The sequence below is a fragment of the Merops nubicus genome, unplaced genomic scaffold, assembly GCF_000691845.1.
Source record: "Merops nubicus isolate BGI_N331 unplaced genomic scaffold, ASM69184v1 scaffold16260, whole genome shotgun sequence".
NCBI lineage: Eukaryota > Metazoa > Chordata > Aves > Coraciiformes > Meropidae > Merops > Merops nubicus.
The window spans coordinates 1-12,663 of record NW_008583672.1 but is presented as its reverse complement, the minus strand read 5'-3'; the positions used below and the strand labels follow the sequence as shown (position 1 = coordinate 12,663).

Below are 12,663 nucleotides of genomic sequence, written 5' to 3'. Positions count from 1 at the left end.
TAATAACCTGTTAATCCCTCTCTAGCCAAACTGGTTCATCAGAGAGTAATGCAGTAGATACTCTCCTTTTAGTCTTGCAGGTCAGGTAACCAAGAGTTGGAAGCAGAACCTGGGTTTAAATCCACATGTGATGGCATTCTGAGAAGGTCCTGTAGTTCAAGGACTTTTAAAAGTCCTCTTACAGTCATTTACTCATTTATTGCCACCCCAACACTATCTTTGTTTGCATTTCCCTGTAGGAATTGATACTTCATTGCCTTTTTCACAATGAAGGCCATGGAGGATCAAGTAGTCCAGGAAGAACCAGGATACCAGGATGATGAGGTAAATTTATGGTTGATTGAAAAAACTATGCAGCAAATGTTGCTTGAAGGTTTTTTGATACTGTTATGAAATCCACAAAGAGAGAGGAGGTCCCCAAAGGCCTCCAGGGAGTTCAATGCATTTAAAATTTAATTCCAGTCTAATATAAAGAAAATCTAATTCTCTTGTTCCCTCTTTATGAAGTAGGTGACAGGAAATGTGTAGGCCTTCTTGGCTCACTATGACTTTGCTTATTTGAGTAGTCCAACAAGTTATATATTATTAGGGAAAATCATTTAAATGTTTACTGATTCAAAACAGACACATAGTGAGATGGAATTACAAGAAAAAGCAAATTCTAATATTTTTTTCTACTGTTTTTTTTTAGGAATCCTTTTTTCAAGATATTGACCTGCTACAGAAACATGGAATTGTAAGTCTTAGCAATGACTTTACTGCACAGAATTATCCATTGAAAGTTGTAGTAAGTTTATTTCCAAAAGCATCTACACATTGAAACAAAAAACCTGAAATTCCTCCTTGCAATAAATTCAAAATCAGTCATGTGAAGACAAATATTCCCTTTGGTGATAAGACAAGTTTTCAGAAAATTTTATCAAGTTCCTAAATAAAGTGGCAAGATATTCAAAGTATTTAGCACCCAGTACTCTTGAAAGACCAACTATGTGCTAATTTATTTGAAAACTGTGATAGATTACTTCCTATTCCTGCCAATCTTTGTAATTACTCCTGCATTTTTGATGCCTGTGAAATTACACTGTGACAATTGTTGCTATACTATTTCCAGCATGCTGGTGAAGGGGAGTAGAGTGGGAGTCAGGAAAATATTAGTAGCTAGAGAAATAAGGGGTTATGAATCCCTATAATTGTTATCATTATGATTATCACATAAACATCACCTATCTATTTGAATTATTATTATTATATGTTTATCCAGGGGACTGGCTCATGGAGAATCCTGTTATATTCAGTGTTCTAGAAGCAGAATGAAAAGTTGTGTTTGCCCAAAGTAATCTAAGATTTAACTTACTTAATATAAATAACTACAGACAGGTGCAGATGGGGAGGACACAGACACAATGGGACAGCATTAATCAGCACTAGAGACACTGGGCTCAGCATGTCCACGTTGGGTTTGGTAGGAATTAAGGTGCTGTGACCCCTCAGCCTTTGCTGAGTGTTCCTGCCCCTGGAACATGTTATTCTTTCTTCTGGCAAATCTGTTTTTTGTAGACAAACTGGATTTGTAAATCAATTAGTCCAAAAATTATCACACCAAAAAATATGGCTTAGTTTTTTTTTTGATTGGTAAACAATCAAAATCCCACCTCAGAGGCACACAAGGAGGACAGGGCTGCAACATGAGGTGGAGGATCAGGATAAGCAGGTGGTGTAATGGGGTAGGTGTGTCAGTATGGTAAGCCAGGAGTACTGTGGAGCACATTCTAGTATGGAACTCTGTTCTAAGGAGGAGTGTATCCTAGGGCCTTGGTTGGCACATAAGCTGTTGGTGAAAGGAGAGAGCAAGAAATTCTATGATCAGGTCTACCACACAGAGACTTGTAATGCAAAACAAAAAAAAATCCCAGGTCAATAATAAAATCACAGAATGGTTTGAGTTGGAAGGGACCTTAAAGTTCATCTAGTTCCAACTCCCCTGACATGGGCAGGGACACCTCCCACTGGCCCAGGCTGCTCAAAGTCACAACCAACCTGCCCTTGAACACTTGCAGAGAGGGGGCATCCACAGCTTCTCTAGGCAGCCTGTTCCAGTGTCTTACCACCCTCACAGTAAAGAATTTCTTCTTAATAGATAAACTAAATCCACCCTCTTTCAGTCTGAAACTGTTATCCCTTGTCCTATCCCTACACTCCCTGACAGAGTTCCTCCCCATCTTTCCTGTATGCCTCCTTTAGGCACTGAAAGGCTCCCATGAGATCTGTCCAGAGCCTTCTCTTCTCCAGGCCAAACACCCCAACTCTCTCAGCCTGTCCTCATTGGGGAGGTCCTCCAGCCCTCTGATCATCTTTGTGGCTGTCCTCTGGTTACTTTCTTTTGGGTGGAAGGGTCATTTTTATTCATGACTGACTTTACCTCACTCATCTCTATTAATATGATAACCAAAAAACATATCACAGGATGAGAAACAAGCTTCCAAATGAACATGACTAATTTCTTGCATAACCCCCCTCCTTTCTTATGTCCTATGCACCCACACACTCTAGATAAATAGATGATACATCCAGTTCATATTTTTCAAAGAAAAGTCTTGGCCAGAAGTGGTAAATTGAAGTATTATCCCACACTTTTCACATAGCATGTTTTCTTGTGAGTGATCTGTAACTTGCCTTTAGGTTTCCAGTGATGTCAGAATAATATGAGGTGAGAAGAGACAAAATGTGTCAGTAGGGTGCTGACTGAAGTTGTGCTGTACCCAATTTATGAAAAACTCTAGTAGTTCATTCCAGCCCAAAGTGTTGGTCAGATCTGGAGAAGCATGAACATGCAGAAGCAGCACAGCAGTTCCTGATGATCCTTTGAGTCAGCTCCCAATTATCCACAATTTGATGATTGAGTCGATTACCAACTCTTTGTTGGTGTCACAGACTATATAACAAAGAGTTTACCATAAATCTCTTCCTTTCTTGATGAAAATACACCAGCATATGAATATATGATAAGCTGCAAAGGTTTCATTCTCCTAGTTCTTGTCATGAGTACTCACAGAAGGGAACTTTCTTCACAGAATGTAGCAGATATTAAAAAGCTGAAGTCAGTTGGGATCTGCACGATCAAAGGAATCCAGATGACCACGAGACGGGCACTGTGCAACGTAAAAGGGCTTTCAGAGGCCAAAGTGGACAAGATTAAAGAAGCTGCAAACAAGCTTATTGTAAGCCAGTCACTTTCCTGATAGCTTAAACTTAGGCTGGCCTTTCCAAAATGCTGTGCAATGTTTCTCTTAGCAGTTTTTTTTCACCACATTATCAAGGTAATTTTGAAAAGGATTCTGTTTGTTACTCTAAAGGGACAATACGCTCTACAACAACCAGACAAATGCTGTGGTGCTTTTTGTATCCAATCTGTGTAAACAAGGCTGGATTAGAGAGAAGATATTTGTGGAATATTGCACTTCAGGTTAAAGCTAAAATAAACCTCTCGTGTTCTCTTTGGTCTTCCTTAGGAACCAGGCTTCCTGACTGCCTTTGAGTACAGTGAAAAACGGAAGATGGTATTTCATATTACTACTGGCAGCCAGGAATTTGAGTAAGCTTCTCTCTACTTAAATTCTTCCTTAGTCCAAACTGTTCCAATAATCCTATTTATTGTCTTTAATGAGACACAGAAATATAAAGGAATAAATACTCAGCTAGGACATGTAGGTTAGCTTGCATTTGGAGCTAGTGCTGGCTCAAAGATGCCAGCGTCAGTAAGCAACAAACCCAGCCCCTTTTCTGAGGGGAGAGTGGACTTTTTTTATGGTCATTGTAAATAAAAGAGAGTTTGCATCCAGAAATCCTGAAGGTACCAGCATACCTTGAGGTATTTGCACGGAATGTTATTTTTCCAAAGGTATTTTCTCTTTTCTTTCTTTCCAGTAATAATTTGTATACATCTTGCTCTTGGACAGAGAAAGGGAGGTTAAGACAGAGTTCATTCTTTATGAATCAGTGATCACTTAGTGCCCTGCACTTAGTGCATCAAGTGAGGAGCTTTAGGGCAGAAGTAACTTTTCTTGAAGTAGGAAAAATGTATCTGTTTTTAATTTCCTTTTGTGATATTGTGGGTTTAATTACATCATAATCCTCTCCCTTCCTCCAGTAAACTTCTGGGTGGTGGGATTGAAAGCATGGCAATCACTGAGGCCTTTGGAGGTGAGAAAACCACATTGAATGAGTATTACCAAAGAACAGCAACTTATTTTAGATTTTAAATCGAGCTGCATTATTTCTATCAAACTTATCACACTGTAGTCATGAAGATGAGTACTATCATGAGTGTAAGAAGAAAGAATCCCCTTCTCTTAGTGTTTTTCCATTTTTCCTCTTCATTTGCTTGCAGACTACATTTGAGCTGTGTAATCATTAGACTTGGGACATGCTGTTTATTTATACTATTACTAACATGTCACGTAGGAAAGATTTCCCATATGCAGTCTGTGTTCCTTTCCAGTAACAAAACTGCCACAAAAGATGTTTTATTCCTGCACACTTAGGATATGTGACATGTCATATCAGATTTTGAGATTACAATTCAGCTACTTCTACAGTAAATTTGTTCAGTTGGTGTTTAACACTTCGACCACAATACTAGGTCCTAAAACACAGTATTCTAACTGAGTCATTCTAACTGCAGTAACTCCTGAATCTGGCAAACTCAGGAAAAGAAACCCTGACCTTTTTTTTTCCCCTTTTTCTTTATTTAACAGAGTTTCGGACAGGCAAAACCCAGATATCTCACACACTTTGTGGTAGGTGTAACACATTAAAAGAGAGGGACATTTCTTCTCTGTGAATCCATTCTTTACAACTATATCAGAATGAAACACACAAGAGATAAGTCAGAATCTTTTCTCTAGAAATACAATGAAACAGACCTTGGTGACTCTCACCTCCATTGACTATGTTTGAGTAGGGAATTCATGTAAATGCTTATTTTTTAATACTTCTCATGTCAATCTAACTATTGCCATAAGGAGAGAGGAGATAATAGACTTGTCGTAGAGAAACCAGTGAAAAACACCATCTGGAAAAGCAGAGCAAAAATATGGGTTACAGGGGGACAGAGGCATTGCTCAGAAAAGGGGAAAAGCAAGATTCTTTCTCAGCAACACTTAATTTCCTGGTTTCAAGAAGTTTTGCTGAGTGTGACATTCTGAAAGGGCACCAAGAGGATACTCCTGGCTGTTTATCCAGTCACTGGATAAACAAACATTTTGGCAGTCACCATATTCAGGCAGTGCCAAATACAGCAGGACTCTGATTTCCCTGTGATATCTCTCAATGTGTAAATGGTAGTAAATAATAACTAATATGACTACTAATGCTGCTGAAATATAATTACCAGACACTGAGTAGGCTAATGGACCCTTAAATGAACCCTATATTATAATTAGGTGCAATTCTGGCACCTTCTGGAAAAATAAGGGCCTCTCCTCCATTTAGTGCAGACTAACGGTCAGCAGACCCATACCCTTTTGCATGAATGATTACAACTGAGCTGAGTATTTTAGCTTATTCACTCCAAAAAGACTAAATCCACAGTCAATAACAATTTGCATATCAGGAAAAACTGATATCAAAAGGATTTTTCATCATGTGAGTTACAGCTGAGAAAAAGAACCCGACCCTATTAAATCAATATCATTAATTTGAGCAAAGGGTTAAGAGGATGCTGTATGCCTAAGAACTTGTTAATAATATCCTTACCTATTTTCAATATCAAATATACAGATATATGTGATGGTACTGAGTAAAATAGAAATAAATCTGATTGATCTCCCATCAAAAAAAGTGGCTTGAGTTTCTTCTCAAGATGGCAGTAAGGCTTGAGATGTTCCTCATTTCTGCACTGATTAAAACTGGTGGTTCTTTGTGATAAGGGTCAACGGTCGTGTTTTATTGAAAAATAATAATAGAGGGAGTAAGGAAATATTTTTCATTTTGATCTTTTATGATTCACTGTAGTGACAGCTCAGCTTCCAGGACCAAACGGCTACACCGGTGGAAAGATTATCTTCATTGATACTGAAAACACTTTGTATCTTTTGGACTGATGAAAGCTGCAGGTACAAGGAGCTGGAAAGACAGTTTATTTTGTTATAAGCAAGTAGGAGGCTCCAGATAGCTTCATACATGTAAAACATTATGAGTGATGTGGAAGGCCTGGCGAGCACAGTGCGTAGCAGCCCACAGGGCAGTGAGTGGCTTCTTGATCTGTCATTTGATGTAATCCAGCCTGGAAAAATCAGAGTTAGGATACAGATTTTGACTGGGTTTTTTTTGAGATCTCATATACCTTCTTGATAATGATACAGGTGGTAGAAGCTTTTCTGTTTACTTCAAGAGAAATTCATCCAAGCACTGAATGCTATTTTTAACACTTCGTATCTGTGGTAGACTGTGTATAAATAGGTTTTGTTCACAGCAAGATTCCTAGAGCACAGATATCCATATGTCAACCCTAAACACAAACCAATTATCATCCTGAGCCCTCAACTATCTTTAGGGTACGTGGGACAGCGTGAAGAGAAAAAGTTTGTCTTTTCTAGGATGAAATGAAATATTCTCCTTTGTTTTTCCATCGTTCTGTTTCGGAATGGAGTTTTGGTATTTTCAGAGCCTGTTTTGTACAAAGAGACAGCCTTAACCCTGACTCCTATCAGCCGACCAGACCGTCTCCGTGACATTGCCGATCGCTTCAATGTCGACCACGACGCTGTGCTTGACAACGTGCTGTATGCACGGGCATACACCAGTAAGACCATCACTGCAACTGGTGTAACAGCTATGTTTTTTTCCTCCAAGGCTCCCGTTTTAATAGCTCTCATTTTATTAACTGAGATTGCCTGCTGAGGATCTTAATGATTTGCTGCTCACAGAAGAGGTTGTAAGCTTGCTTCCATTTTCTGGTGGTGTGCACTGAGCAGACTTGCTCAGTTGTGGCAAACTGCAAAACTTTCTTGTTTATGTAGCACAGCTGAGCTGGAATACTTACACTGAGCAAGTCTGCTCAGTTTGCCACAACATGAAATGAACTCTGCTACGTATACAAAAGTCAGTGTCACATCTGAGTAAGAGAAGCACCAATGAATGGAACCATGGTTGCCTGAATGCAAGCTAATTCTATAAATGCTGTTGAGACATTCTCAAGGATCTTGTTGCATGCAACTTTATAGGGACAGCTCCAACATACTCTGTCAGAAGGCATTGCATTAAAGCTGGAGGAAGTTTTACATGGGACTTTGACTTTGAGAGTACAATATGAACATGGATAATTTTATTAATACAATTTCTGTGCGTCATTTAATTCAACATTAAATTCAAGTGTTTATATTGCTTCTCAGTTCTTCACACAACAATAAAAAACGTTGTCTTCATGCCTAGTTTTGTTGTGAAGCTTTTCACAAAGAAATTTTGTTAGCTGGGGAAGTAGAAATCGGAATCTGCAGAAGCACTGGCACTGCTGGGTATTGTAGAGGTAGCTTCTTACCAGGCACTGGATTTAAAACTGCTGCTGGTGAAAATATAAACAGTGCAGACAAAGCAGAATTTTAAAATTCAAGCTTTTGTGCTTCAGAGCTCTTTCCTGTCCTAATTTCACTTGGCAACTGTACTCACCAGGTGAGCATCAGATGGAGTTGCTTGACTATGTCGCAGCCAAGTTCCACGAGGAAGCTGGTATCTTCAAGCTATTGGTACAAAACTCATTCTGTTTTGTATGCTTCCTGCTTTCTTTTCCCATTTTCTCTCACTACATTTACTTATCTAGCATAATTACAATGCAGATCATTGACTCCATCATGGCACTTTTCCGTGTGGATTTCAGTGGTCGTGGAGAGCTGGCCGAACGACAACAGAAATTGGCTCAGATGCTGTCAAGGCTCCAAAAAATATCAGAAGGTAAGGGAAATATTGCAAAATTTTGAAAACGTGGAGTGGAGTTTCTGAAACAGGAGCTGTTGGTAGCATGACCACCTCCTAGTCTGAGTGTTTCATCAGTCAGGCGTCAGCCCAGGAATCCTCCCTCACTTTCCAGCTCTGTCAGTTGCCAGAAAGATCAAACTGATAATGTATTATTTCAGGATGACAGATTAAGGAGTCATTAGAGCTATTCAACATTTAGAGTTTTCCTAGAAATACTCTTCAGAGAAGTCCTAAATGAGAGAACAGGCTGTAGAACTGGACAAATATCCCATAAGAGAAATAGTATTCCCCAAATTTTGCCAGTGTAATTACACCAGAAACGTGAAGAATAGAAAGAAGGATGAAGGCACGGAGAGATAAAGAAGCTGTGCCCATTGCCACGTTCCCAGTGCTTTGCAATGATCTGAGGGAGGATGACAAGATGAACAGGGTTTGTCCTTTGGAATGTCTCAGAAATGTTGATGAGGAATGAGTAAATGTTGTTTTCATGCAGCAGATTTAAAAAAAAAAAAAGAAAAAGGCAAACAAAGGGAGGGGAGGGAGGCTGAGGGCAGGGAGCCAAGAGCAGGGAACTGAGAAAGACTTGTTCAGTGGAATTCTGAAAGCTCTCATTTTTGGTGTATTACAGCTGAAGACACACAGAAGCAAATTTAGGCTGTCTCCTGATTAACTTCAGCCATCAGATAGAGAGAATATTTAGTTCTCTTTCATTTGAAAAAGTGCTTCAGCAGCAGCCCTGCTTTTACCATGGCTAGGAGAATATTTTGGAATTCTCTTTGGATCTAATCCAGTCCTGCTGCGTGTTGTTTTCTATTGCAGAATATAACGTGGCTGTGTTTGTAACCAACCAGATGACTGCTGATCCAGGAGCAACTATGACGTGAGATACTTTTTCTCTCTTAAAAAAATCTTCTCTTTTACATTAGCTATTTTAACAGGGATGAGAACTGAGATTGCAGGCACCAAAATGAAGGTTCAGCTTGGTCATTGGTCCCTCTGGTATGATGAGTCATTCCTGGATGATAACTGTAGGTTTCTTTCAGTTTTCCTAATGAGTTTTTTAATGTTTATCTGCTGCCTGGCACGATGGCTTCTCTCACTGTGACCTGAATGAAAAGAACAAGGCATAAAAAGTATTGAAACAGCACTCCATTTTCTTTTGGAGCAGCTTATATAGGAAGTTTAAAATGTGTATTTCTTGAGCCTCTCGAATTTAATGAGAGGAAAATTATGCCAGCATTGAACATGTGAGGTAAGCATGTTGAAGTCCTTTTTTTGATATACTTACATATTTATTATTCATTATCAAATCAAATACACCTGACAGTTATTGACAATATTAACCTATGGAATTTGGACAGTGAATCATCACAACATTCTTGCTAATTTAGCTTTCAGGCAGACCCAAAAAAGCCCATTGGGGGCCACATCCTTGCTCATGCTTCAACGACCAGGATTAGTTTGAGGAAAGGGAGAGGGGAACTGCGTATTGCAAAGATATATGACAGGTAAATCCCCTTCCCCCCCCCCCAGGAAGGAAGCTGTGTTCTGAGCAACTGTAAGGTGTCAAAGTTCATGGTGCTGAACAGAATAGCTCCAACAGCTGAGTCATGGTTTCAAACTGACCCTGTTTCTGGGATGCTAAGTTGAAAGAAAATCTTAAAATAGACTAATGAACAGACTTAGAGTTGACTTGCCTCTTGCACACATTAAACTCCGTAATCTTTCATCATAAATCCTACTAGATGTTCATGTCTTAGAGAAGACCACGAAAGAGTTTGGTGGTCCCTTGGCAGGAAAATTCCAGAGCTGTAAAATTACTCAGTTTTGCTGACATAATTAGTATCACTTTACCTGGTGAGCTGTGGCAGACTCAAGTCGTTAAAAATTCCACTAAGTGGCACTGCACAGAGAGACCAGAGCTTCTGATCAGGAAATAAGGAATTGAAATGAGAGTTTGCAGAGACAGACTCTTCCTCCTCTTGTGCATCCTCCGTTTCCTTTCCTTGTCTTTGTCATCTTCCAAGAGGTGAATTTCACATTTTCTGATCTTGCTAATATCGATTGCATCCTACAGTTGGCACATAGGTATAAAGATGTTGAAATATTCCAGGTTGCTTACACTTAAAACACTTTGGGGACTGCTTCACAGCTGCATTTAACATGGGGAAACCCACAAGTTTCTTATTTCTTTTTTTTTTTCCCCAGCCCTGAGATGCCTGAAAACGAAGCTACGTTTGCAATAACTTCTGGAGGGATCGGGGATGCCAAAGAATAGGCAGAAAAATGATGTAAGTGTACAGCTGAAAACCACCTGAGCAGTTGGGATAAAGATTTGAGCAGGGTCACCAGCTGCCTGGCTGCGTTTTTATCATTTGGGAACCATTAGAGGTATTTTGGGAGAACGTTGGGATCAACTCTGTACAGTTCCGTTTTACTGATTTTGATAGAAATTGGTTCATTTAGGGCCTTCATTTTTTCAGTTGACCTTTCGGCAGCTAAAGATTTAAGAAATAAGCTTGTGAATTGTTCAAATAATCCTTTTTGCTGCATTTTGTGAAAATCAAAGCTGTCCTTTCACATGAGATTAATATTCTCTTTTAGTTTCTTTCAAAGCGAGTGTCTGTGTGGTATGAAATGGAACAGAATTCAAACAGGCTCAGTTATAAAATTGACATAAAGAGACAGAAAAGGCAGAGACAGAACCAACAGCCTGGGAACTTGATGGATTCTCATGTAGTGTAGAGGAACAAGTTACTTAAAAAATATGGTTTTAGGCATTTTTATCTTGACTAGTTAATTTTTGTATTTAGCATTTTCTACTTTTTCAAGAGGATATTTTAAAACTGTTCTTATTAAAGTTAAAAATAAAGACTATGAGTTAGAACAGTACTCTGCTTATGTCTGGGTGCTGTGGCTCAAACCTTGCTCTCAATAATCTCACTAATCTTTCATGAGATAAATAAACGGGGTGCAACCGAACAAGCTAAAACCTTTTATCAAGATCTCTAGAGAAACTCAAACTTTACAGAATTGCCTTGTCAGCCTCCTAATGTAAGGATATTAAAATATTATTGATACTAAATATTATTAAAAATAATAAGCAGAGGAAAACAATACCAATGGCTAGATGAAGGAAGAGAGGCTGACACAGGTACTTACACCGAGGGAAAGGTGTCTGGTTAGAAAGCTTGTCCTCACTGATTCAAGAATTTTTGCATTTAAATTAACGAATGCATGTAAGATAACATGAAGCAAAAAAGCAGCAACGACCAGAAATTCATCCAAGAAAAGCCTAACACTGTAGCCAGGGTTTACCTCGTGACAGAGCTAGAGTTTGCCTTCCTCAGGTGGTTTCTTAACTGATCTTTGATACTTTTCCTGGGGGAAAGCACTGTTTTTCAGAGTGAAGTCTAGAGAGGCAAAGCTTGGCTGATCTGAGTGAGCCAGGAAAGGGTCAGCCATTGTCATTTCATGTAACATCTAGTTCTTCACATGTGCCAGTGTTTCATGGCAGACTATGAGAGCCAGTGAGAGCTAATGGTGTCACTTGACTCCCTCCCATGCACTTAGAAAGGCCCGAGTTTCTTCCAGTATTTTAAGCACCAGGCCAGGATTGCTTTTTGCTGTCTCACATATGCCCTACGCACATTACATACCTAAAGTAAAACTAAAACTGCAAACAGTTTCTCTCAGGCTAATTTGTTTCCAGGCTCAGAAAGTCAAGGGGTCTTTTAGATGGGAGTCTCTGGCTGATGTGGGGAGTCAAACAGGAGCAGGCCAGAAACGTGTCTATGCTGTGCCTGGCATCCTTCACATCATTGTCTTGATCACTTGCTGTAACACCACAGTGGGTGAAGAGGCGAATTCGTTTATTCTCATGAAGAGACTGCCGTGAACCTCATCATACATGACCGGGGGTCACCCCACGAACCTCGCGTGGGGCCCCTGTGCCGTTTGCTCCCGGCACTCGGGTGAAGGGACACATCATGGCTGCTGCTACTCCTGCCCCAGCGCCAACATCCCTCTAGTGATCTGCCAGGGGGGTAACAGCGGAGGAAGACCCTCCGAACACCCGGACCGGGCCACCTCGCCGGCGAAAGCCCGAGGGGCCGCACCCCGCCCTCCCATCATTGTCTCCTCGCTGCCGCCGCCTCCCTCCACGGGCCCAACGGGCGCCGCGGCGAGAGACCGTATTCTCCAAACCCGACTACGCTGCAAAACTAACGTAATCCCTCCAGCGTCCAACGACCGCGCCGGCAAAACCCGCCGGAGAATTTTACGCCAAACGCACGGGCTCTTCCTGCGCTACGTCAGCCCGAGTTACGCAACTTGCGTACGCCGAGTACTTACGTAACGTACGCCTCGGCCTACGTTCTCCCTACCGTGCAGAAGGGGTTAGGGGGTTGGCTCCTTGCGTAGCAGACTTTGAGGAATAGGCAGAGCGTAACTCTCCTCCCTCCCTTCCTTCCTCACGTGGGGGCCCGGCTCAAGGGAAGATCGCTACGCAGCTTTCGTAGCCCGCCTGCCGCGCAGAGCAGTTTCGCCCGGCGCGCTTCTGGCGTAGTTGGCTTCCGAGAATAGGCGTAGGTATTTTCAAGGGCCGCAGTTTGCGCAGCGCCGGGCCGCCCGTAACGTAACTGAAGCGGGTTGGGGCGGCGGCGGCCATTTTGTGCCGGGAACCCGGAGGAA

At 40.9% G+C, this 12,663-nt stretch overlaps 1 protein-coding gene across 1 annotated transcript; it reads left to right on the top strand.

Annotated features, from left to right (window-relative positions):
* Positions 1-267: 267 nt before the first annotated feature.
* On the top strand, positions 268-10,249 carry DMC1 (DNA meiotic recombinase 1). The gene is made up of 13 exons (XM_008941790.1): positions 268-324; positions 692-736; positions 3,072-3,218; positions 3,510-3,592; positions 4,148-4,200; positions 4,755-4,796; positions 6,013-6,085; positions 6,711-6,802; positions 7,669-7,742; positions 7,833-7,947; positions 8,791-8,851; positions 9,363-9,479; positions 10,180-10,249. The coding sequence occupies exons 1-13, from the start codon at positions 268-270 to the stop codon at positions 10,247-10,249; spliced, it is 1,029 nt and encodes a 342-aa protein (XP_008940038.1).
* Positions 10,250-12,663: the final 2,414 nt, after the last annotated feature.

Coding starts and splice junctions, on each gene's coding strand:
- DMC1 (XM_008941790.1), top strand. CDS start 268: ATGAAGGCCATGGAGGATCAAGTAGTCCAGGAAGAACCAGGATACCAG. Junction 3,593..4,147: donor ACTGGCAGCCAGGAATTTGA/GTAAGCTTCTCT, acceptor CCCTTCCTCCAG/TAAACTTCTGGGTGGTGGGA. Junction 6,803..7,668: donor GTATGCACGGGCATACACCA/GTAAGACCATCA, acceptor TGTACTCACCAG/GTGAGCATCAGATGGAGTTG.